At 38.0% G+C, this 27,296-nt stretch overlaps 1 protein-coding gene across 7 annotated transcripts in view; it reads left to right on the top strand.

The window, feature by feature from the left end:
• The window catches only part of LOC121731550 (diacylglycerol lipase-beta), a 128,569-nt gene that overhangs the window by 75,985 nt on the left and 25,288 nt on the right, over positions 1 to 27,296 (top strand). For 4 of the 7 annotated variants that reach the window (XM_042121029.1, XM_042121027.1, XM_042121028.1 and 1 more), the window contains exons 2-6: positions 8,277 to 8,377; positions 16,899 to 17,123; positions 21,644 to 21,756; positions 24,611 to 24,832; positions 26,622 to 26,937. In XM_042121029.1, coding sequence (XP_041976963.1) covers positions 8,283 to 8,377; positions 16,899 to 17,123; positions 21,644 to 21,756; positions 24,611 to 24,832; positions 26,622 to 26,937 — 971 coding nt within the window. In that variant the 5' untranslated portion in view covers positions 8,277 to 8,282. The remainder of the gene's footprint in view (positions 1 to 8,276; positions 8,378 to 16,898; positions 17,124 to 21,643; positions 21,757 to 24,610; positions 24,833 to 26,621; positions 26,938 to 27,296) is intronic. The other 3 variants (XM_042121025.1, XM_042121024.1, XM_042121026.1) reach the window with 1 other exon arrangement.

Raw genomic sequence — 27,296 nt, 5'->3', positions numbered from 1 at the left:
CTGTAATCAGTTCCAGCTACAAGTATTTTTAGGGTTCCGTAGTCAACAAGGAACCCTTATAGTTTCAGTCTGTCCGCCTGTCTGTCCGTCTGTCTGTCTGTCTGTCCGCGGTTTTGCTCAGAAGCTATAGGACCTACATAGCTGCAATTTGGCATGAATACACATATTAATGATGCCGACAAAATGTTACTTAGGTACCTACATAAAATCTTAAAAAATATTTTTTATGTTATTTGCCCTACACTACACATCAAGCGGGGATGATTTTTTTTTGCGCGACCAACCCACTGTCTGGGGTGTTGTTGAATAGGTTTTTTAAAAATATTATGAGTGTTCACTATTTATAGATCATTTTCTGATTTAGAGATCCATTTATGAAATATTAAGTTTTAAAGTGGAAAAAATCGTTAGAGTCCAGTGTCCCCCCGTTCTACCAGCTAAGCGGTTGCTTCTGGAAATGTGAAAAAATTCACGGGAGTAGCAAATATGCTGAATTTAAAAGGAAAACTGTCACGGCTAAGAAGACTTCATAAGTTTTTGAGTAATAGTCGATCAACTAAAAAAAATGTATTCGGCGAAGTATAAAGGAACTTTTCGTTCAAATTTCTCTGATAGTATTTTTATTTATTTATTTTATTTTATTTTATCATGTTTGGGGGGCTTACAGCTAACTATTGGCTTATAGTAACTGAGATGATGTTGTTAGTATTGTAAAACACGTTATAAATGTACGTTCATTGACCTTACAAAATTTTTCCAAAACTAGCGGTACTACGGAACCCTATATTGCGCGTGGACCGACATGCACTTGGTCGGTTTTTTTTTAGTTATTACCTATCAGTGCATATTTTTTGAATGCTCACACACCAAGTAAACTATATTAACCTCAGGGTTAGTTGTGAGTCAGACGTGATGCAAGATATTCTAGAATCTAGATACATGTGACGTCACACTTAGATTAGGACTTAGGTGAGGTAAGGCCAAGAAACCAAGTGAGAAATACGCGCGCCTCAGTTTGCTCAATATCGCTTGGTTTCAAATATACAGTAAATTCTAAATCCAACCAAAATGTATTATGTTATTAATGTGTAAAGAATTTTAGAAAACAATCATTGCTATTTTTAATAAATAGTTGTAATGCAGTTGACACGACTATAAACGACTTATAGTTAATTAAAAATCAGTAATCACTAATAATAATTTATCAAATCTTTCGCAAATTGTCGAGAAGTTACCGTTTCCACTCTTTAGAAAGTTAAAAGACATGGTAATTAATGTGTGAAATAAATAATAATAATATTTTTGGTATTTAGGTGTGTACGACGTACGTGTGAGTATCATTAAATATATTTACACCTAGCATACTCCTTTTTGAATTTATGCTACCTCTCTCATGTATTTCTGTTTGTATAAGTACATACATAAAGTGTGTGGGTCGTGGGACCATTCGCATAATATCTAGAGGTAGTAAATACATACCAATAATATTATGTCACTTTCGAAATAATATATGCGATCCTTCTCCAATATTATTACTATTCATACTTTTTTGCTGGTTTTATTACCTACCAATTTTCGGCAAAAAACTTGCCTATCCAACTTGGATCAAACATTATATTTCGTGGATATGTTAATATTTTAGAAGTTTATTTTATTATATAATCGAAATGATTCGTATGCCCCTTCGCTTATTTTAATTTTTAGCGTCGGAGCTGACTCAAAGTGATTGTTCCAGTATCTTTATTTTTTTTTTTATGAAATAAGGGGGCAAACGAGCAAACGGGTCACCTGATGGAAAGCAACTTCTGTCGCCCATGGACACTCGCAGCATCAGAAGAGCTGCAGGTGCGTTGCCGGCCTTTTAAGAGGGAATAGGGTAATAGGGGAGGTTAGGAAAGGGAAGGGAAGGGAATAGGGGAGGGTAGGGAAGGGAATAGGGTAGGGGATTGGGCCTCCGGCAAACTCACTTACTTGGCGAAACACATCGTAAGCGCTGTTTCACGCCGGTTTTCTGTGAGAACGTGGTATTTCTCCAGTCGAGCCGGCCCATTCGTGCCGAAGCATGGCTCTTCCACGTATATCTTTCTTTTAGGGGTATTAAATCTCAAAATATAACATAAGTACGTAATTTTATTGTGTTACATGAGAAAATTATGTCGAATACTTATTGCAACTACAGTTTTTTGTTTATCTCCATGTCATCTAATATTCTTGCTAAAGGCAACATAAAGGAGTATAGTAGTGGTTAAGACATTATGTTTTCCTCAAATCAAGCAAAAAACCAAGTAATTAATGACGCTGTTTCATTTACTTACACGCGCTTTATACGCACACGTATGCATCAAACTACGCTACATCGTGTTTAGCCGTTAGCGTAACCGTGATAGGCTGCTCGGCAGTATAGTTTGACTCACACATGAATGAAAACCGGCCAAGTGCGTCTCGGGCCATGCGCAATATAAAGTTCCGTAGTACCGCTAGATTTAGATAATTTTTGAAAATGTTCAAGGAATTTGAACGAAAAGTTTCTTTATACTTGTCCGAAGACCGAATACAATTTTTTTAGTTGATCGACTATTACTTAAAAACTTATGAATGAAGTCTTCTTAGCCGTGACAGTTTTCTTTTAAATTCAGCATATTTCCTACTCCCGTGAATTTTTTTTACATTTCCAAAAACAACCGTTTAGCTGGTAGAAAGGGGGGGGACACTGGATTTTATCCAGTTTAAAACTTAATATTTCACAAACGGATCCCTAAATCGGAAAATGGTCTATGAATACTCGTAGTTTTTTTAAAAAGCCTATCCAACGACATCCCACACGGTCGGGTGGACGCGAAAAAAAAATCATCCCCCCTGGATGTGTAGGGGTCAGGGGAGGTACCATAAAAAAATTTAGAATTTATACGACACCATTTTGTCGGCATCATTAATATCTGCATTCATGCCGAATTACAGCCTTGGTCCTATAGTCTCTGAGCAAAACCGCGGACAGACAGACGGACAGACAGACAGACGGATAGACAGACGGACGGACAGACCGAAACTATAAGGGTTCCTTGTTGACTACGTAACCCTAAAAACTGGCCTCATTAAGCGTAGAACTCTGTCTATACTTACTTTTTCCCTAGGCTGAGATACTTGAGAACCCCCGTATTGTATAATTTCTAAAAACAATGATACGGAGAAGCGATAAATTGAGCATACATTGCAACTTTTCTTGTTTATCACGATGGATTGTCTAAAGAGTACTGGCATGCCGACTCAAATTGCTGCATTTTCTTTAACATTGTTGAGATTTTATTACTTAATTTACTTAATTTTTTATCTGTATTACAAATGAAACAAAATGTTGCTAATTACAAAAAACAATTACATAATAATGTAATTTTTATCGCCTAATATTCGAGCTATAAACTCAGTCAACAGCTCAATGTTTGAAGTTTGACTTGACATAGCTCGACCAAATTACGTAGGTCCGCCCTTTACCTCGAACGAATTTCTCAGTGTGTTACAAAAGTAATTAGTTACTAATTGTACTATCATTACAATACTTTTGTAAAAACTAAAAAAATCGTCCAAGTGCGTGTCGGACTCGCGCACGAAGGGTTCCGTACCGTTATAGAGCAAAAATAGGCCAAAAATTGTGTTTTTTGTATGGGAGTCCCCCTTAAATTTTTATTTTATTATTATTCTTAAATATTGAAGTAGACATATAATTAAGGTCTTTGTGAAAATATCAAGTGCCTACCTGTTGCTATTATTGATATCGAGCAAAAATGGCCAAAAAAATCACGTTTGTTGTATCAGAGCCCCCTTTAAATATTAATTTTATTTTGTTTTTAGTATTTGTTGTTATAGCGGCAACCAATGTACACAATCTGTGAAAATTTCAGAACTCTAGCTATAGCGGTTCTTGAGATACAGCCTGGAGACCGACAGACGGACAGACAACGAAGTCTCATGAATAGGGTCCCGTTTTCACCCTTTGGGTACGGAACCCTAAAAATGAGGTAGGTGTGGACTGTGGTCTGAATAATAAGCTGATGATTATGAGCACATATAGAATTCAGTACAGTAAATTGTAGTGACTAGTGAATAAGTAAATTTCAATTTGCGAACACCTCTGGCTGGTGTTCGTTACCCATTCCCAAGGTCGTCGTTCTTGTGAATATTCATGTGATCTTTCTCATTCTGGGGTCATACTTTTCTGACTACGTAATGTACATAAACCCAGTAAAGCGCTCCCTAGACGGCAATTTAGCATGACATGCATTTACGTGACAGTATTAATTGATCGCTACTCGCTGTAAAGCATTAGTGTCCTAAGTCATAACCCACATTTTTTTGTTGTTAAATTTTGAATGCAGTCTTGTTCTTAGTCATCTAAAGAACATAACTGCATTCGTAACTCAATACGTATTTTTTTGTGGGTTAGTACACGAATGCTTAACAACGTCACATATTGCAGGACGAAAAATTAAACAATTGGTCAATCAATGTACAGCGCGTAATTTGCATGTCATTCGCATCAATCAATACAATAAACGATCATGCGTGACAGCACGTCGCATAGTTATGCTGCATGATCGTCTAGGGTCCCTATAACAAAACTAAGTGATACTTTAGGGTGTGTATGAGTCCCCTATATTGAGATCACTTAAAAGTTGCAGTGCTGAAAAAGTATATAATATTTTACATTTGACAGTGTATAAGGGACACATACAATAGGGATGATAACAAGGTCAAAGATTAGCGAATTTTGTTAATAAAATAAAGAAATCATGGTAAAAAATAAGTGTTCCCAAAATTTCAGCTTGATAGCATTTGTATTTTCTTAGTTATGCGCCTTCAAAGTTGGATATTCAAGTCGAATTTTTTTTCAATTAAATTTCTTAATATTTGTATACAATTTGATAACTTATGCAATTAAAAGCAACTTTTGTTATGAAACTACTTTCATAAACGCAATATTTAATATACCTGTCAAACAAAGTTGTCTTCCCATGCGTACAAACTACGAAAGACTGACGTCATACTTTCGTAGCACTTTGTATGGAGCGTTTCGGGCAGGTCTTTTTTATGAGATATTTGAATTGTCATATCTTGGTGAATTTTTAAGCTATCAGAGTCATTCTTTCAACGATGTTTTTTTTTAAGTGTCTTTCAATTACCGATAAGAAAAAAAAATAGTCATCATGCCTATTGTACTCTAAAGTATTATCATTTAGTTTTGTTACATCCTGTATAGTGATTAGTGACTGTCACGTATAGCCCGGTCTCCGAACAAGTAGAATATTGCATGTCTTAATTTTGGAAATAATTTATAAATGCGAAAGTGTGTCTGTCTGTCTGTTACCTCTTCACGCCCAAACCGCTGAACCGATTTTGCTGAAATTTGGTTTGGAGATACTGTGAATCCCGGGAAAGGACATTATTACATACAAGGATATTACGGATCCCGCGCGACTAACGAATTTTGACGCAACGGTGTTGCGGGCGTCATCTAGTATGAAATTAGTTTATGTTCTAAAATCTAAGGTGTTGAGCACGTACTGATTGAATCATAAACCTGTAGTGTTAGCACGGCGACCAGCGGAAATGCGAAAGTATGGACAAACTGTGGAAATAAACCTAAGGTGCCGTTCCGATTTTTTTTCGTTCCGAAAAATTCAATTAAAATGCCACTTATGACACACTATAGTATATGTCATAATGTAGGATATTATTTGAATTTTTAGAACTATAGTCTGTCATAAAGTGGCTTTTTAATTGAATTATTCCGAACTAAAAAAGATCGGAACGGCACCTTAAGTTTATCTCCACAGTTTGTGACTATAGTCTGTCATAAAGTGGCATTTTAATTGAATTTTTCGGAACGAAAAAAGATCGGAACGGCACCTTAGGTTTATTTCCACAGTTTGTCCATACTTTCGCATTTCCGCTGGTCGCTGTGCTAGCACTACTGGTGATCATCCTATAATTACGACTTCCTTGATTATTGTTAGTTTGATTGATGGTGAAACTGACGGCGTATAACCTTGTGCATCAATGGAAATATTGCTTTTTATACCCAACACACAGATCCGTAATAAAGTTCTACAGAGTGACACAAAGCTGAGTGATAATACTGTGGATAATACTTTAGGGCAGTGTTTCCCAAACATACTTTGTCTACTGCCCTATTTGAGAACAAATTATATTTTAACGCCTAACTGCCGCACTCAGAGAGGAACATTAATTACTTAAATGTAATTGAATTCAAAATTTTGACATAAGCTCCATACGTTATCTGTCAAACTCTTCATTTAATTGAAGGTTAATCATAACTTAATGTCTCTGAGTACGGCGGCTAGTATCACTTAGTTTTGTTACACCTTGTACGTAAATGCAAAATAACCCTGTCCGTTTCAAAGCTGCGAAGCAAACGGTTATAATAATAGAAACCTAAACAAGACAAAATTATAATATATTTTGACGCAAGTTTAACTTTTCACCTATTTTTGTCTGTGAGATCTTAGGACTTAGGAGCTATCTTGCATTGCACGTAGTCAGGCAGAAATAACGTTACGTAGGAAGCAATATTAAATTGAGAAAAAATCACACCAAACATTTATAACCTCCTTTTGGGGAGGTCGGGTAATAAAACGGTATATCGGGCTGAATCAAAGGCCACTCAGTACGCGGGCATTGCGATACAACTCATACAGCCTTACGCAAACTGCTCCGGTGCGGGTTGCTCAACTTACGCGGAATTTCCGACTTCTGCTAACTATAATCTGTCTAGTGTGTGCTCAGCGGGGCTAATATGGTCGCTTTGGATAATCATATTATGAATCACTAGCTATTTGACCGAGCTTTGCTCGGTATTCGATAAAACACGAATAAAATGATATTTTCTAAAAATGATTCCTAGCTAGATCGATTTATCGCCCCCGAAACCCCCTATATACTAAATTTCATGAAAATCGTCGGAGCCGATTCCGAGATTCCAATTATATATACAAGAATTGCTCGTTTAAAGATATAAGATAATATGATTCATTTTTTTTCAAATGTGGTAATGGTGAATGTCCATTGTTATTTGCACCTCAACAATTTTGTTGCGTTCCATATTGGCATAATAGGTTTACCAGATTTCGCAGACAATTTTAATCGAAGGATAAGTAACAAAAGTTACAAGGTTCAAAGGAATAACATTTGTAAGTAAATAAAAGTCCCTACGATTGAAGGCTATAAGTCCTAAGTCCTAGATCAAGCTTGAATAAATTATTCCTAAGGATTCTAAGCTTAAGAGCCCATAATTATGACCCTAACTTGACTACATACTTTAACCTAGATCTCAAAATCTGTAACGTCTAGAAAACAGATTTTTTGACACAAGTAACTTCAGTTCATAAAGATTAAATGCTCAAGACGAAAACACGATTACTCAAAAAATGCTCGATGGTTTCTTTTTTACAGAAAACCTTGTTTTAGACTAAAATCTAAAATAATAAGTAAGATAAGTAATCTAAAAAGGTATTGATAAAACCTAAATTTGCTCAAAACACTTTTTTCATAATCATTATAATTTATAGTTCGTCTTTTATTCAAGTAAAACTAACTCGGCGATGATTCCGCGCCGTCCTTTTTCACCTGGCATATGAAAGACGGGCGTGAGTGTGAAGAGAGAAGGACGATGTTTGATTTTTAGAGTCAGGTGAGCTCTTAAGCATATAAACGCTATTAATTAGAGTTAATGACATTACAAACGGAGTAGAATAACAAACGTGGGCTTAGCTTTAGTTTGAGTAATAACTAATAACATAATCGAAGCAATGTTTTAGAATTTAGACCGACTAATTATAATTTGTAAATATCATCAAAATTTAAACAGAGAGGAATGATAATATTTTTTACATGAAATGATTTCTATTCGAGTGCGATAATTAATTATTTTTCTACCTAAATATTATCATTGCCTAAGCATTTGCCCGAGATCGTATATTTTATTACAATCGTATAAAAGTACATGAAGTTATAAAATGTATTTACTAGATGACGCCCGCAACTCAGTTACGCCAAATTTGCGGGAACCGTACATTTTTCGATATGAAAAGTTTCCCATATTCTTCCCCGGACCCAAAGTACCATGCCAAATTTAGCGAAATCGGTGCAGCGGTTTGGGCGTGAAGAGGTAACAGACAGACAGACACACTTTCGCATTTATAATATTAGTATGGATGAATTTAATACATAAAGATTCATAAATCATCACAATCTTTTGCTTTTGTTGCAGAATGCCAGCGCTCCGACTGCTGGGGCGAAAATGGCTGGCAGCCTCGGACGACCTCGTGTTCCCGAGTATATTCGAGCTACTGTTCCGCTTTGTGTGGTACGTATATATCGTACTTGATAAGAAACCAAATTCTAAGTACTCAGCGAGCCTTCGAGCTGTCAGTTTTGCGGTCCACACGGTGGTTATTGCTCGATTCGGAGTAAAACTATCGAGCAATACCGTATGTGAGTACTTAGCATAAGGGTCGGTTATACCGAAGTCCGGAACGAGACGAGACGCAGGGCGACACGGTGATGCTTAATTGGAGTGTCAACTGTCAGTCAAGCAGCGTCAAATTTTTGGCCATTTATTACGCATTGCCAATTATTTTGATGTGAACTGTGAACTGACCCTAGGAATTCCAAAGTAAACCGTTTTGCGTGTCATACTCGTTCTAAATTGTTTAATGCCGGCACTTGATATAGGCGAACGCGTTGGCCAACGCGTCTGCATACGCGTTGGCCAACGCGTTCGCCTATGTGTAGAACAGGCGTTCGCGCGTTGGCCGTAGGTATTTAGACGTTGGCCGACGCGTCTGCGAGCTTGCCGCGCGGGTCGGAAATGTCGGCAAAAGATCAAAGGACATTTTGTCGCAAGCTTCGCGCTCCATCCACACATAGGCCGCGCGATCAGTTCGCCCGGAGCGGCGATGAAGAGTGCACGTTTCCTTCTTGTGGCGAATTAACATCTAACTTGACGAAATGGCGAACAATATGAGTATCGAGAAAACATTTAAATTTATTATGCCCTATGGGTCTATACAGACGGACCATATTTCAACTGCAATCCAACCGCAAATTGCAGTTCAAGTGCAGTTTGAATGCAGTTGACACGACTGCAATAGAACTGCAAACCAAACGCGCGCGTTCGTCTATATGGGGAGTCGGCCTAAGATGAATAAAAATCTGCCAAGCGTGAGTTGGGCTCCCGCACGCCGAGAGCACTGTCTCATCATTCTGCTCGGTAGTAGTGTAATCAGTTATTACCCTTACTCCTAAACACTGGTTGAAAGATCATTTTATTTTCCAAGCTAAAATTCAATTAATAGCCATTACTATTGGTAAAGTCATTAATGTAATTAATAAACATGAAAATACTTCGGTACTTCAATTTTGACGAAACGTCATAAAGTTCAGCCTTCATTTAAGTCATTAAACGTTACTTTGTAGGTGTTCGGATCCTTTTGTATCAAAGATCCTACTTGTTGCGCGTAGGGTTGCCGGTCACCAAACGGAAAAACCGGATAAACCAGCCAGCTTAGCCGGACATTTGTAAAAGAAGGCCGGTCTGTTATTGTGGACTTAGTAGCACAGTAAATTTTCGGTATATCGATATTCGATACATTATCGATATACCTACCGAATATTATTCGCGCGTAATCTGTTTTATAGGATACTTCGTTTATCGCGTTTGAACCGCACATTTTCCGGGACAAAAAGATCCTATTTCCGGATGTCCTTTTTTGGCACTCAAAATAACTCCATACAAAGTTCAGCAAAATCGGTTCGGCGGTTTGGACCTGAAGAGGTAACAGACAGACGGACACATTTTGACGTGGGAGAGCCATGCTTCGGCACGAACGGGCCGGCTCGACCGGAGAAATACCACGTCCTCACAGAAAACCGGCGTGAAACAGCGCTTGCGCTGTGTTTCGCCGAGTGAGTAAGTTTACCGGAGGCCCAATCCCCTACCCTATTCCCTTCCCTACCCTCCCTTATTCCGTTCCCTTTCCATCCCTACCTTCCCCTATTACCCGATTCCCTCTTAAAAGGCCGGCAACGCACCTGCAGCTCTTCTGATGCTGCGAGTGTCCATGGGCGACGGAAGTTGCTTTCCATCAGGTGACCCGTTTGCTCTGATGCCCCCTTATTTCATTAAAAAAAACACACACTTTCGCGTGTGTCATGGATAGTATGGATTAGTAATTATTATGAATACAGAATATATTAGTAGTATATTCATTATTCTTATAAATTGTATATCTAAAGTTCTAGAAAAGCCGGACTACCTATGATTTTGGCCGGACACGCCATCAAATAGCCTGGCAATGTCCGGCTTTATCCGGCTGCCTGGCAAGTGGCAACCCTAGTCTCGCGAGCTTTCACGACCAGCGTACGTAGACCCCCGAACTGTCGACCTTTGACGTTGGTCTGATTGCTTCATAATGGATTTTAAATTGATGCGACATTGCCTTCATTGTGCGGTTAACAATTTGATGGCATGCAATAAGAACAGTTTAATTGGCAAATCTAGAATTCGGGCCAACTGTTATTTTTATTGTTTGTAAGTGAACATTTTGTTTGCATCGATGGGATCCAATAATATTGGTTCGATTTTAAGAGGATTCCACACCGCGATTTTTTCCATACAAACGTTGTCCCCTGTTTCCTCCCTGGATAATGCTAGTAGAGTTATAATTTTTTTCCTGAATATCTACGGCCACTAAAACAATGTCCCTATGTTTTCTTTTTCTTCATAATTTAATTATTAAATAAGATATGAACGTTCAAAAACCCAAAAAATGGCCAGATTTTCCGCTGTGTTCAAACGTCCAGAAAACAGATTTGGCTAGATTATACAAAAAAACCAAAACATAGGAACACAGCTCAAGCCTTTTTTTAATCTTTAATGAAAAAAGTACTTAAATCGGTTAAGTTTTGGAGAAGGAATCAGGGGACAACGAATCGTTGATTTTCTGGATTTTCTGCAGTTGTCTCTATCGCGTTCTGTGGTATAGGCTTGAGGTAAGGGAGACAGCTATAGATATTACACGTACTTTTTTTTCATTTCTCTAGCCCCTGTTGTATCCTCTTAATGTTTCGAAAATAAAGAAGACGATAACCGCTCTATTGTACTATCGAGGAAGTTGATTCCTAAACAGATGGGGGACCTATGTAGTTTGGTCGCGTTTCGTCAAACCCAGCCGACAGATTACAATAATTAACATTAAATTGACGTGATCCGACCAAATGACGTTGATCTGTAAACTGCCTAGGAATCAATTTCCTCGATGGCACCTACTAAATATACGAAATCACTTTCCAGGCAACATAATTTGGTCAGGTCATTATTGTGGGAAGTCAAGGATTAGTATCCAAGATTGACTGGGAGAATCTACCTCCGGTGGTCGTAGATGGAACTCCAATACCCCTAAGTACGAAAGTGAAAGACTTGGGTGTGCTTTTGGACGATCGTCTTTCCTGGTCAGACTATATTTCCTTAATCAGCAGCAAGGTGTGTGCAGTATGGAGGTCGCTGAGAAGGCTAAAAAATGTTCTTCCAGTAAAGACTAAAATTCTACTTGCTGAGTCTTTGTTTTTGTCCATATTGGATTACGCGGATGCTTGTTTCACTGACATCACTGAAGAACAAATGGACAAACTCGAGCGTCTTCAGAACATGGCAATTCGTTTTATATTTAACTTGCGTAAATACGACCACGTATCCGAATATCGCCTCAAGCTTTCTTGGTTGCCCATTCGCCTACGACGAATGGAAATGCGTATTAATAACCTCACCTTGCTTTACACCCTGCTATTCAACCCAAAAGCACCCTCTTATCTCAAATCAAGGTTTGAATTTCGAACGTCCGAACTTCAACTGCGCTCTGTGTCCAATCTCCTTCTCCATATTCCTAAACATAACACCAATTTCTACAACAAATCATTTACAGTCAGGGCAATACTGCTATGGAACCCCTTACCAGCCAAAATCAGGCAAGCTAAAACTATTGTAACTTTCAAAAAAATGCTTAAGATTCATTACCTCAGTATTTCGTACGAAGGAGTTGTAAACCTTATATTAAAAGTATTGTATTTACTAGATGTCCCGCGCGGCTTCGCCCGCGTAAATTAGGAATTTTACAGAAACCGTACATTTTCCCATATCAAATATTTCCCCCGTTTTTCCCACATTTTCCTAAGTTTCTTCGGTCGTATTAGTCTTAGCGTGATAATATAATATAGTTTTACTCGATAAATGATCTATCTAACACTGAGATAAGTTTTTAAATCAGACCTGTAGTTCCTGAGATTGACGCGTTCAAGCAAACATACTCCTCAGGTTTATAATATTAGGTAGGTATAGATTTTTTTAATTATCGCTTGACAAACTCGAGTCTCGATCTAAAAGACTATGAAATGGTATAATATGGTAGTGATGATGATGATGATGAATGTAATTTGCATAGTAGCATATGCTTTCCGTTTTTAATAAATGCCGAAACTCCCAAACTTGTATCTATAAAGAATCAGGATTCTGAGAGGAGAATTCCGAACCACGGTATACCAGGTATACCTCGGTGCAAAATCTTACTTGTTGGTAGCATATGCTTAGAATACTTCTCACGAAACCGAAGTCACCACATGTTTCCCTATAAGTTTTGAGGAGTTCCCTCGATTACTTATGGATCCTTTATCAGATCACCACTTTAGTGAATATAATACCAAATTGGGATGATACCCTATACTTATACCAAAAGAATAATTTTGAAAATCGGTTAACAAACGGCGGAGTAATCGTTGAATATAAGAAAACGAACATAAGACCTCCCCTACTTTGAAAGTCGGTTAAAATTGTAGCCTTTGTGTTATTCTGATGTATAAGCTATATTATTGTAAAGTTTCATTAAAATTCGTTCAGTAGTTTTTGCGTGAAAGAGTAACAAACATCCATACATCCACACATCCATACAAACTTTCGCCTTTATAATATTAGTAGGACTAGTAGGATTTATTTCTGTGTATGTAGGTATGAGTATGTATTATATTAAAATATATATTAGTTTGTTTATATTTAGTATTTGTGTATTAGTATATTATTTATAATAAAAATTAGTAGTATTTAACCCAATATGCTTTAGAATATGTATTACATTTTAAAATAGAATTTAGCGTAATTTATTAAGATTTATGATAAGCCTATTTTAACTTTAGTAATATTACAACTTGTTGCACTGTTTTGTAATTAATTGTCTCCATGCGCCAGAGGTTGCTTGGAAGAAATCGCTCCATAGCGATAAAGCCGCCTTTGTGCTCATGCTCAGTTCTTATAACTTCTTTATTATGTTTGTACATTTTGAGCACAATAAAGCATATTCATTCATTCATTCATAATTTGACCATTTTTTACTCTAACATTTTAATAAGCAGTAATCAAGCAAGTAAAATGTTAAAAATGTTTAAGTTTATGAGAGGGCCTGAAATAGTTAACATGCGGGTTGATTATAATTCGTGGATACGAATAATTTACACAAAATTAAATCGCCCAGACATAACTATTTAAACAATTACTGTGCTCTTTCATTTACAATATTATATTTATTAAAGTAACTAATAACGCCATTTGCGCCAAAATTCGTACATTTTTTAGGGATAAAAAGCATTCTATGTCCCTTACCAGGACTCAAAGTATCTCCATACCTAATTTCAGAGAAATTGGTCAAGCGGTTTGGGCGTGAAGAGGTAACGGACAAGCAGACAGACACACTTTCGCATTTATAATATTAGTATGGATATTAGTACATAATATATATTATATGGAAGACAGACAGACAGTTAATATTATAATATTAGTAAGCTTACTCTACGAGGTTTAAAGGAATGTACACAACGCAACGCAGAAGGTATCTTTGATGCGGTTTCTGGTCTGGTCTTCTATCACTTTGAATTCACTCGTTTATTGTGTTAGATCCCCCTACCCCTGGGCAAATTAATTAAGTATTGTGTTTGAATTGTGTGGACTGTGGTCCTTTTAGCTCCCGTCCACGACAGTAGAATGTGGTTTTTGCTCGAATTTCACTTATTCGACAAAGTAAAAACTCACGAAGAATAGTGTAGAATTCTCTTTTTTGTACAGAGAGAAAGTGGGCACAACTTTGAGATTATTAGGCAATTGGCGCTTGTGGACAATCGTTAAATGACTGCCAATGACCAATGACGTGTCATCGTGTGATCGCGATCTACCAATAACGACTCGTCTGATCAAACCCACCTTAAAACTGAACACTGCGCTTCCCGTTTCGTTCTTGCCGATCTTAAAGTTACACGTAGACATAGAGTTAGCTGGTATAGTTGCAGTACGTTCTATCGTACCCGCAACTCTGCCTTAAGCGATGAGTTGAGCACCATGAGGTTTTAGTGGGTAGATCTTATTTATAATATTAGTATGGATGGTTAGTGATTAGTATGGAAAACTGGGGAATCCCATGTAATCTCATAAGTCATAACTAATCCGCCGGGGTACATACAGTAAATAATTTCGTAATGTAAAAAGGGCATGATTTGGTTAGAACAGTTATAACTTCGCAATTTTCATTGTGAGTTGTGACAGTTCCAATTCACAGCCGAAATAACTATTTTAGTTTTCACAATGCATGACATGGAAATGTGGTGGCATGTTCGGAATTGTTTCAACAATATCCGAATAGCATTTTCTAGAATGGAACTCATCTATCATGGGACGGGGGGCGCTTATCAACAGCGCTCGGTTGTTTGAACAGACTACAGAGAACAAACAATATGAGTATTGAGTAGTGTACACACAATGCGAAAACATCAGTATGGAATAGATTATACCTAGTATAGATGGGGCGTTTTGAGGTATAAAGTGTCACTAGTTAGGCAGTTATATTACCCTACTTTTAGGGCCGTGCCACACCGGAATGGCAGCGGCACGGCGAGCACTTTCAGTGTCATATGATTTTAAACTTTATCTTCATTATTGTAATACATAGTATCGCTTGAAAATCTAGCGGCCGCCCGTGGCCGCCGGCGGCCGCGATTTCTCAATTTCTGGTGTGGAGCGGCCCTTAGGGTTTTTCTTTTGATACATGCAAAGTTCTGTCAAGTTCAATTAGTAGACATTTTTTAGAGTTCTGTAGGTCCTTTTGGGTGATTGGGATATAAAATATTTTCTATTTTTAACCGAATTCTGTCACGCATATTTGCTATTCCTTTAAAGGCACATTGGGCATTGATGCATTACTATAATTGGCACAATGATTTCAAAGCTGTACAAAAGTTGTAAAAGTGTAAGCATACTTGCAACATAAAATCAATTTTGATCAGAAGTACGAATAAGGTCCTCTACACGTTCGTAATCATTTGAAGTCCATCATGCATCAACGTGAAGGGGCCGCATAATATTCATCAAAGGCCACATCTTCCTTGTACTAATATCATGTATTCTGTGCTTGTATGGAGATTGTTATTCAAATGTAATAGCTCGTCCTTATTTTGTAAAATCTATTACTTTCCAAATATAATCAATAGCTTTACTTTTGCCAGTCTTCTTTATAATACAAAGACAATTTGTTAAAATAAATTGCGGATTCACGCGGCTTTTACGGCTTTTCGTCTTAAAATATAAACGAATTTCATTTTTGGTTCATTTAACAGGGTGTTTCAAAGGCGCTAGCTCTGAGAGCATGTTTTTATTGGCTGATTCCATTCATACTAATATTATAAATGTGAAAGTGCTGTCTGTTTTTTTTTTAATGAAATAAGGGGGCAAACGAGTAAACGGGTCACCTGATGAAAAGCAACTTCCGTCGCCCATGGACACTTGCAGCATCAGAAGAGCTGCAGGTGCGTTGCCGGCCTTTTAAGAGGGAATAGGGTAATAGGGGAGGGTAGGGATGGGAAGGAAAAGGAATAGGAGAGGGTAGGGTTAGGGAATAGGGTAGGGGATTGGGCCTCCGGTAAACTCACTCACTCGGCGAAACACAGTGTAAGCGCTGTTTCACACCATGGTTTTCTGTGAGAACGTGTGAGAATTTCTCCGGTCGAGCCGGCCCATTCGTGCCGGATCATGGCTCACCCACGTCTAAATTCTCTCTCGTCGTCTAAATTATACCATTCAAACGAAATTTCATGTACTTTGGTAACAAGAAAAGACCTTGAATAGGTTTTTTATGAAATGAAATGAAATGAAAATGAAAACCTAACCTAACCTAAAAATATTGTTATTTTACCACATAAAGTAAACACCTTTTCAATAGAACCAAAGATAAATTTCACAAAGCCATAAGTTTCTCTGAGCGCCATTGAGTAAATACGGAACCCTAAAAAGGTGTTATTATGTTGTTTGTTTCAACTCGAAGGTTGTCACTTCCGCTCAAAGCGTTTTCGACCACAAAAATAAATGTATTAAGTGTACATTACTGCTTGTTAACGAAAAGCAAAAAAGGTGGTTTTTGTTACTCACTATAAACTGTTTTAAAACATCTATCAAAACTATACCTGGTAATATTTGAAACAAAAAAATTTAGTTAGGTCTCGGCATATTTAGCATTTGGCAATTGGCATTCAAGAGCAATTAAGGGTCGTCGCGTCTCGGCATTTCTTGGATAGCGATTCAAAATTGAACTTTATTTACTAGACAAGTTAATGTACTAGTTCGTCTAATTGCAATAACTAAAATATCAAATGGACTTCCCTTCGCAGCTGCATCACTATTGCAAATTGCAATCAAATGACTTTTATGTCGGTTTTAATAATCTTTTGATATTCGGTATTCCCTTACATTACTGAATTGCTCCTAGCTACAGAGTGTTCTAAAATCATCTATTTTTACACAGGTTGATCCTGATCGCCCTAGTGGTAGAAGTGCTATACCCGGTGACATGGCAGTGCCAGAGCGAGGGCTGGCACGGCGGGGAGTTCGTGCGCCTCTACCTGTGCGGCACGCTCACTCTGCAGGCGTGCCTCATGCTGCTTCTGGCAGCCCTGGCGCAGCAGTCCGCCAGGGGCACCATCTCGGAGACGGAAGCGAGGAAACTCGTCGCACCTTTGTTACTACTTAAGTGAGTTTCATTATTTCTTTGCCTTATACATAATTACCATCATTCATTCATAGGCACATGGTAGACCTGCGTTATTCGGTAGGGCAACGTTAGCCGATCTGTTGGTTGAGCTTGATGCGACTAAATTATATAGATCCGCTGTCTGCCTGTAAAACAATTTCATTGATAGTACATAAGGTACATAAATAAATAAGGTTGCGTTTTCACTGGAGCTGCGTTACGAGGAATTTGATTTTAAGTATATCCTATAGAATCGCTGCGCTTAGCGAGGTGAAGCAAATGATGCAATTCTATTGGTTCGCAAAAATACATTCATCACGATGCAGTCAATGAAAACGCACCCACAGAATCGGTTCACACCAAAAACGAGACGAAGCTTGATCCTGGCGGTCCAGCACATAGAGATACAAAATTGAAATTACATAATATCGTTTCATTTTTTCATTCGCTTTCATGCATCACCAATTATTATGCCTCGTGTTGTCTAGTTTCGGTGTAAACTGGAGAAAACTTTTACTCGTGAAATAGTCGGCATCGTAAAGCTCCCGTCTGTTTTAATGTTTATTTCATAAGACTAATATTTTTTATACCTAAGCTTGGCGACAAAAAATACTGTTATTTTTCGTACCTAGGCCAGGTTTTACAGTACTAGGTCGTATATTGATGCTCGAAACCCGATTTATGTCAATCTAAATGCAGATGAACGTCGGTATTGATTTGAGCATTTTTGGCATCAAAGCTAGTTTACCAACACATTTCAGATATTTTGTATTTTTTAAACATTTAAAATACCACTGCCGTAGATTCCTATAATTCATATAATTGCTCTTATTGTTTTGTTTACAAGACCTAATATGCTTGAAACTAAAGCACCCCCTGGCTTTGGCTTTAATAATGACAAATAGCTAAAGTTAGTGACACTTCGGTTTCGCTCTGTGGAAGAAAAAGGCACCCAGATGCGCTTAGACTAGCTTTCTAACCGAAACCAGCTAGAAATGTATACACGTTTACTAACTTTTTTTCACGAAACCAACATTTTGAGAAATAGTTGCACAATAGGTAGTTGACAGCGTTTACCATAGCGCCATTTTCATTACAATCGCCTTTTTCGGCTAAACACAGCCGCGCAAAATATGAATAGAATGTCAATATAATGACGTGTAGGTTATTACCTACACGTCATTATATGTGTATACCTAAAGTCCATAAGATCAGCGATAACACGTGCCGGGGAAAGGTTAACGTCGCCACCGTCATTATAACTTCTAAACGGCCCCTTGACACCGGGGTTTGATCCCCGCCGTGAAATTAGCAGGTAACTTGCTCTGAAGGTCTTCTATATATTATCGGATAAAACTTTATTGCTACTTACTGAAATGTGTTGCTTTATTACTTTACTTTTTCTGTCAATAGAACTGTTATTACTTATTACTAATATTAGTTATAACTACAATTTTTCAAGAACTTCTGATGGATAGAATACCTAATTCTTTGTTTCCCAAAGTTACAACTTACAGCTGTACTTCGCGTAAGCCTGATAAAAGTCTACTTGGGTTTAATGGAAAATAAGTACCGTACCTAACTGAAATCTACACAAAGGGAATAAGAATTAATGTTTCGTTATTGTGACAGAAAATCAAATAAAGTTTTAAGGACAACTTTAGCGTCTTTCTCTTCTCGAGGTGAAGATCCATAATTGTTTAACGCTCAAATTAAGCATTTACAAACATATTATAATATACCTACTAGCTAAAAACCGAGCTTTGTGAGGGCTCGGGTCGTTTTTCTGCGTGGTAATTAAACCTTTAGGTTAATCTATACTAATATTATAAATGCGAAAGTATCTCTGTCTGTCTGTCTGTCTGTTTGTCTGTCTGTCTGTCTGTCTGTCTGTCTGTCTGTCTGTCTGTCTGTCTGTCTGTCTGTCTGTCTGTCTTGTCTGTCTGTCTGTCTGTCTGTCTCGCTTTCACGCCAAAACTACTGAACCGATTGTAATGAAATTTTGTACACAGATAGTCTAAAGCCTGAGAAAGGACATAGGCTACTTTTTAACTAGAAAAAGGGGTTGTAAGGGGGTGAAAATGCGTAAAGGTCAAATTAAGTTAGTTCCAAAAACTCAAAACAGATGGCGCCAAGAGTCCCCTAGATCGCGCTATTGCTTGCTCATGCGTATTTCTGTAAGAGGTGGTACCATGTTGAGTTAGATTTTCCGATTCTTTCAATTGTTATACGTTACCAACTAATAACTCACCTACCAACTTAGATATCAAATTCAAAAACAGCGCCAAAACTACTGAACCCATTGTAATGAAATTTTGTACACAGATAGTCTAAAGCCTGAGAAAGGACATAGGCTACTTCTTACTGGAAAAAGGGGTTGTAAGGGGGTGTTTATGCGTAAATTTGTTCAAATTAAGTTAGTTCCAAAAACTGGAACAGATGGCGCCAAGAGTCGCCTAGATCGCGCTATCGCTTGCTCGTATGTATTTCTATAAGAGGTGGTACCATGTTGAGTTAATATTTCGATTCTTTCGATTGTTATACATGTTATGCAGCTAAGTTGTATAACGCTAAATAAGCTTGGTATAAAAAAGTTTAATTAAAAAAAAAAACATATTATGTGCACACTACACGGCTGTTTTGGGTATTTTTATTTAAGGGGTACCAGGGTTTCGAAAAAGCTTTTGACACCAATTTTATTGACACCGCGCGCTATAAACTGAAGTCCACGCGGACGAAGTCGCGGGCAACAGCTAGTTTTTTATATATTTTAATAGTAACCAAATCTTGACTGACTGATGATAACACATCTACTAAATAAAAATTACTATGTTAAAGCACAAATCAATTATAGGCGTGATAGTTTTTCCGTAAAGTGAACCACAAAAGTGCTGTTGTGGGACATAGTAGGGCTCACTTTGCTCGCCCTGATAATATTCATTATTGTTTGCTTAGTCTCCGCTAATTTGATTGGTCTCCGCGCGCTACGACGCTACGACGTCCAATACCAATCCAAGACCAATCATTAATCTAAGACAGGGGTCACCAATTAGTTTCGCTCGGGGTCCGTTTTAAGAAATAAAATGACCTTCGCGGTCCACACATTAAAATAAAATATATAACAAATGTAATTACGGAAATTACAAAGGTATTTATTTGTATCAATGAGGAAAGTGTCAATTGTAGTAGGTAATTGCTACATGTTCATCAGTATGTCGAAAACGAAATTAATTTTTAACGAAGTTTATCTTCGAATATGCTTGGTCCGCACACAATGGGTCGGCGGCGGTCCGGATGCGGACCGCGGTCCGCAATTTGGTGACCCCTGATCTAAGATATCGAGTGAATATTATACCACATTATTGTAGTTTGATGGAAAATGCACCAGATCAAATACATCCATGAATCGGAAAAAACGAAGCTGTTCGAATGTGAACGAATCAATGTGGCATAAATAGTAGAATTGAGGTTATCAAAGGCTGTATGGCCGACCATAGACGGACCGCATCCTGCTGTCGAAACTCGAAACCGACTGCAAAATTCGGTCGCCGCACGGCGATCTGCAGTTTTCATACTAAATTCATATCCGCAATACACGGATCGCTCGAGCAGTTCTTGAGCGGTCGGTGCAAATATCAACGCGACCGCTCCGGAGCAGTCGGTCCCGACTGCAACTTGCGGTCCGTCTATGGCCAGTCTAAGAGCCTGTCCACACGGGCGTTGCGTCAGCGTTGCGTCGGCGCAGCGCTGCCTTTTGGCGCACAGTCGGCCACACGGGCGCCGGGCGCTGCGTCATCGCAGCGTTATTATGAAGCAGTCAATGATATTCTACTTATACAGATATGTTACGTCCATACTATTTTCCGGCTTAAATCTCTTCCGAACAATTTTCAAATTCAAAATTGTAAACATTGAAAAATTTGACAGACAAGTGAAACAAAAGATACGAAAAACCATTTACATAAAAGAGACAGTTCTATTTTTAAACGTCGAATCGTATCGCTGTCTGTTTCTTCGCCTGAGCTATGACGAAAATTCGATTTTTTCCAGATTGTTCGAAAAAATAATTGAAAATGTAAATAATCGAGGTATTTATTGCAATCAAGACATGTGGTAAGAGATTCCATGTGTTTTGTTTACTTTCGAGTCATAATTGCTACATTTTCGATACACGCACGACGTCATTTTTAATTTATTTAGGTAAGACAAGATGCGGCACATTCGTGACTGCGCTCGATGCAGACTAAATAACAGACGGCCCAATTGGGCCCTATTTGAATCTTCACAACGCGCGCGGTAGTAACATATCTGCTTTGAGTTTTTCATCATTGAAAGCAGTCTTCACGTCAACACCCCCTTCCGCTTCGTCTCGTGGGCTACTGTCTGTCATGTGTGCGTTGCGACGACGCACACAGCACCTTGGTTATTTGTATGTAAAACAACGCAACGGCAGCGCTGCGTCGACGCAACGCTGACGCAACGCGGTGTATGGACTGGCTCTAACTCATGACACGTTCCAGGGTGTTCCTTGTGCTGCCGGAGGTGGGCCTGAACGTGATGGGCACCATGTGGATGTTCTGCGAGGTCATACAGTGCACCGTCATGGACAAGTTCTCCAGTATTGTTATACAGAGTAAGTTGACTAGCCCTGGCTGGAAGTCTGTTGTTGTGTTTTGAAATTCGAATGTTTCTTGATTGGTTGTTTAATGTTTTCGCGCGCTTTTCGACGATTTTACAAAGTAATGCCCAGTTTTTGAGGTTTTTTGACAGGGGCTTACCTGTTTGTAATTTACCGTTTTTAGAGCCTTATTGACTCATAATTTGAAAGCTACAAAATTATAATAAAAATACAGCAGTAATCTTTAGTAACGTATAAATTAGTAATAAGTCTAAAGTATTCAACGTTCCTTTCACAGTTATTAATTTTCTATTTTTGTTTTTTTTTATACTCACGATATCAGCTTCCAAAGTAATACCAATTTATTTAAATTCAAGCATACATTCAGACTTCAGTATTTCCCTAGTATTTACAAGTTACGTTTATTTGAAACACACGCCAATAGATCGACAATTTCATTCACTACAATATATTTGCAGTTAATTTTTTTTTTGCGATTGCGATCTCGGCAACGCGGCAAATGTATGGTCAAGGTCGTTTGCTCAGGGGATGGCCTTAAAACCAATCATGTCAAAAATCCTCAGCAACTATAATAAGTGCGGTAACCGAATCGAAATTAGCCCAATTTTAGGGGCACTAATATTAAGTTCCTAATCACTACCTACACGTCGAATTTATCGTGTTCCTTACTATGACATTATCAAATTATTATTAGATAAGAAGGAAGTCGGTTAAAAATAGACTTTCGACCTTGGAAACATTATTTAACATATATATAATAATCTGCTGATAAAATCTAGTCTGATACTTAAATTATTCAGAATTAAGATAGGTTATGTACGACCTGCTCAATGTTTTGGATCGTAGACGCTGATGTTGAAGGCTCTAACGCTATACGCATTACGCAATAAAGAGGAAGCTTCATCATATTAAGTGATATTGGGCAAACATCATAAATTTAATGAAACTAACTCAATGAACCGCCCGATATTCGAAGACATGAGTGGATGAACCGGGTAACTAAAATTTTACAACATAAGAGCAATCACGCTACCCTGTTACGATAAAACGCTGTATCCTGTAACTTTCAAAATATTATGAGTTTTTTTTAACTTAAGCTCGTTACCAAATTTTATCCAGTATAGATAGGTACATGGTTTCTTTATGAGCTGAATACTTATAATATTTCCAAATTTTCATTAGAACATTATTTTATCGTATTTTTTAAATTATCTTAAAATACTATAGAAACATGTGCCAGTATAAAATATTAAGGGGCAAACTCAGCTTGCGGTGTTTTGCAAAAACAAAAATAAACGCTGCAATATTTAATATTTTTACAAGACGTATAGCCGGGTGGCTTACAGTGTTTTTCAGAAATATTTCATCCACATTTTGGGTTACAGCAAAATGATACATGGAATATTTCGGTTAAAAACTTGTCCTCAATTTTTTTGTGTTCAATCAATACAAAGCTTACATCAAGTAGATAAAAGACTATATTATTATAAATTGATGTAACCCGGGTTGCATTGTTTTGTCGTAACAGGGTAGCACGTTTTCCCTTATAATTTTATCAAACCTCGTTACCTTACTGCTTCATTCTACTCTTGTTACCTTACTACATCATCTACTCACCTACTTCATCGTCTGACTAATATATCAAGCTAGGTATACATAAAATCCATATGTTTTTTATTTCAAATCATTTTTTTTTGTTCTTAAGCTTCCATGTATGCAAAAAAACGTCAGTTTTCAAATTGTTACTTACCGCTTCGTTCAGTTGTCTTAATTTCTCTGACGTTATAACTAATAGATATTTAGAAGATACATGACGTTATAAGCTATTCGAATTTAGATAAAATAGTTACAGTAAATAAACGTGCTGGGGCTTTCCAACTTTTTGTCCGTAAACATCATAACACGTTTGGCCATTAGAAAAATATAAATTGTATTTTTTATCATTTCTCAGTCGTAAAGTTATGGCAGGACATACAAGGTTCATACAAATTGACGCTAATGCTATGTGCCAATCATTTTTTTGCTTTCATTAACAGTGTCTTCGTTGTTGCAAAATCGAGTGAGTTGCAAACTAGAGTAGGATGACTTATGCAGAAGCATAGCGTGCCCCAGACAAAAAAGATTTTGGAAGCCTTTAGGAAAGTTAAAATTTCTCACAAAAAATCGTATAGCGTAGGGGTTCCTAAACTGTGCGCCGCGGCGCCCTGGTGCGCCGTGTAGCGGCAAGAGGGGCGCCGTGAGTCGATCCTCTACCATTATCCGAAACCACAAATTATTATAAAATTAATTTATACAAATTATATAAGAAGGTAGATGATTAAATATTTGTTTACCAAATACTTATTTGTCCTAACTATAATCGTTAAAGTTGTTCTTTTTTTTATGAAATAAGGGGGCAAACGAGCAAACGGGTCACCTGATGGAAAGCAACTTACGTCGCCCATGGACACTTGCAGCATCAGAAGAGCTGCAGGTGCGTTGCCGGCCTTTTAAGAGGGAATAGGGTAATAGGGGAGGGTAGGGAAAGGAAGGGAAGGAAATAGAGGAGGGTAGGGGAGGGTAGGGAAGGGAATAGGGTAGGGGATTGGGCCTCCGGTAAACTCACTCACTCGGCGAAACACAGCGCAAGCGCTGTTTCACGCCGGTTTTCTGTGAGAACGTGGTATTTCTCCGGTCGAGCCGGCCCATTCGTGCCGAAGCATGGCTCTCCCACGATATGTTCCCCACGACGGATAGTATGGATGAGGGTAGAAAATCTAGGAGTTTCATTTCTTCTCGTTAAAATCTTTTGACTTTGACTTTGTAGGCTGTAAACGTTGCATTTCTTTAACCATTCAATTTGTTCCAGGCATAGTACTGTTCAACTGGGTGCAGCTAGGCCTGACGGTGTTCGGTCTCTTCATGGTGTTCGACCCCCTGGGCTCCGTGGACTACGGGGACATGCAGGACACGCCCAACCAGGTGCGCCACCACCGGAAGGTGACGGGGCTGTGGTCGCGCCGGTTCCGCTGGGCGTTCTGCTGGCTGAAACGCGACGAGCACGGCAAGGAGGCGTTCCAGCAGGTCGCAGGTTGGTTGAACTAAAGAACTAAAGCAGGGGTTCCCAAACTTCGGGCAAGGGCGCGATCAGACGTGCACGTGTTCTGCGCGTGTTCTACTATAGCGTATGGGAAAACACGCGCGCAGCACGCGCTGAACCCGCGCAGAGCCCGCGCGCGTGTTTTCCCATACGCTACCTACGCATTTTGTCTACCGCCCACTGTGACAACAAATTATGTTTTAGCACCCCTCTTGTTTCAATTTAAAGTGCATCCAGATGAAATAAATCACCCCCCAAGCCTCTACACAACGCCCCCATTTTTTTTCTGGGACCACACCCTTTAGACCTTCAGCGTCCACAAGGGGGCGTTGTCGCCCACTTTTGGGAAAGACATCTAAAGCATCGCAGCTTCAGATAAAATTAATTAAATTGCACGCCATTGTTATGTCAGCATGTTAGAACTAAGACCTTTATATCAACAACTGTATTTGAATTTGATCTAAACTTTATACAGACAGACACACTTTCGCTTTTATAATATTAGTATGGATGGAAATATGCACCCTGCAAAATTCAATAAGAGAAATCTGTTATTTATGAATAATTCAATATTCCGTCCGATTCTCTCTCATTGCGATTTTGAATTTTTGATCATATTTTTATTTTATTATTCATTCATTCTTGTTTCTGCTATTAAAATATTACCATGTTGAGGTTTGAGATAATATTCATAAGTTTTCATTCTTTTCATCATTGTTTCTCTACATATTAGAAAGAAAGAAAGAAAATAAATTTATTTGGTAATATTAACATTTAATTAATTAAGTCATATTATTAATCTTATTTTAGAATTCCATGGAAAGTACACATATAAGTGTCGAATGTAGGTTAAATACAAAGGAAAAATATATCTTTTTATCAACGAAAATAACTTAAATTATCAATAAAATATTATGAACATAGATTAATCTAAACACAATAGCTCTTTAAACTCTACATGCATGATATTATGACTCTGCATGGACATAACCGGTCTTCATTTTTTCTAAATAAGCTAGATTCTAGAATCACAAACAATTATTTTTTAATGCTTTGTGCTAAGTTTTTGCTTTGCTAACTAGGTATGACAAATGATTCAGGATACTTCAGAAAAACTTAGCCTTTTCAAACACAAGTTTAAAGCGTCAATAGGTCTACGTAGTTCCAAGAAAAACTTAAGAAATAAATTACCGATGACGTTAAAACAGTCTAGGTAGGAAGATAACAAAAATAGTGAATAGATAATCACAAAAAATGATGCCGCTGCACGCAGTACCTACTAATATAACTATTGGTTCCTGACGTCATGTTTGATTTATTGCTTGAAACTTCTCACTAAATAACAGCTATAACCTAAAAAGTATCCAAAAATACAACAAACACTTAGGCGATAAGCAATTAAGACTTAAACGTTAATCGAATATCAGAATTAATACGAGGGTCGAGTGACGTCAGGACTCGGGCCTCCGTGACGTAAGCACCATTTCTTAACTGACCCAATATTACGTCTAAGCGAAGGACTTCAAAGTTTATTCTACTTTATTTTTAGATGTTATAATAACTTCGATCCTTTCCAGTAAAGGTAAATAATGAACCGTTCTAACTTTTCGCTCAAACAATGCTAGCTTCGCGTTCATACATTGAGATCACATTGAGATGATTGACTATTCCATAGACTATTCTAATATTTTCAAAATTTTGGTAACTTTTAGTGCATTATTTTTTATAGAATTTAGTTTGCCTTCCATTTTCAAATTACGACTCAAGTTTTTTTTTGCAGCTCTTCTCAGCGCGTTGTTCAGGTCAACGGATTTAGTGCCATCGGACGTGGTGGCCGGCTGCGTCCTCCTCAGGGTGAGGCAGAAGCGAGAGACGAGAGAGATGAGGAGGATACAGATGTTGAATGATGAGGAACCGATATACACCACGGATTTGAACAAGGTTTTCTCCGAGACGCCCCCGTGGATGAACTTGGATGATGCTCTTCATTATCTCAGGCTGTCGATCGCGGCGTACGGCTGGCCGTATGTGCTGTACCGACACTGTTTTACCGGCGTCTGCAAGCTGGCCAAGCATTTAACATGCTGTTGTTGTCGGTAAGATTATTATAATTGTTGTTCTGAATAATTTTCGGCTTCAACAAAAAAAAGTGGCGTGTTAGTTTGACATGTCTGTCGATGCGTCATGCGTGTCATAGTAGAGACCTTATGAACTTGTTGTGAACCAAGTTTTTGCCTAAAATTTCTAAGTTAATTTCCTTTAATGTATCATTTACCACTCAGGTCAGAAGATTGCGTTGAATGTAGAGTTATCATCATGTCATAAATATTCTGTACGAGCTGTTGCCCGCGGCTTTGCTCGCGTTAAGAAGTATTATTATATACAAACTTTTATCCCCTATTTGAACCCCTTGGGGTTGGAATTTATCAAAATCCTTTCTTAGAGTATGCCTACG

This window comes from Aricia agestis, chromosome 11 (assembly GCF_905147365.1).
Source record: "Aricia agestis chromosome 11, ilAriAges1.1, whole genome shotgun sequence".
In the NCBI taxonomy this organism is placed as follows: domain Eukaryota; kingdom Metazoa; phylum Arthropoda; class Insecta; order Lepidoptera; family Lycaenidae; genus Aricia; species Aricia agestis.
This window is presented reverse-complemented; position numbering and strand designations above follow the sequence as displayed.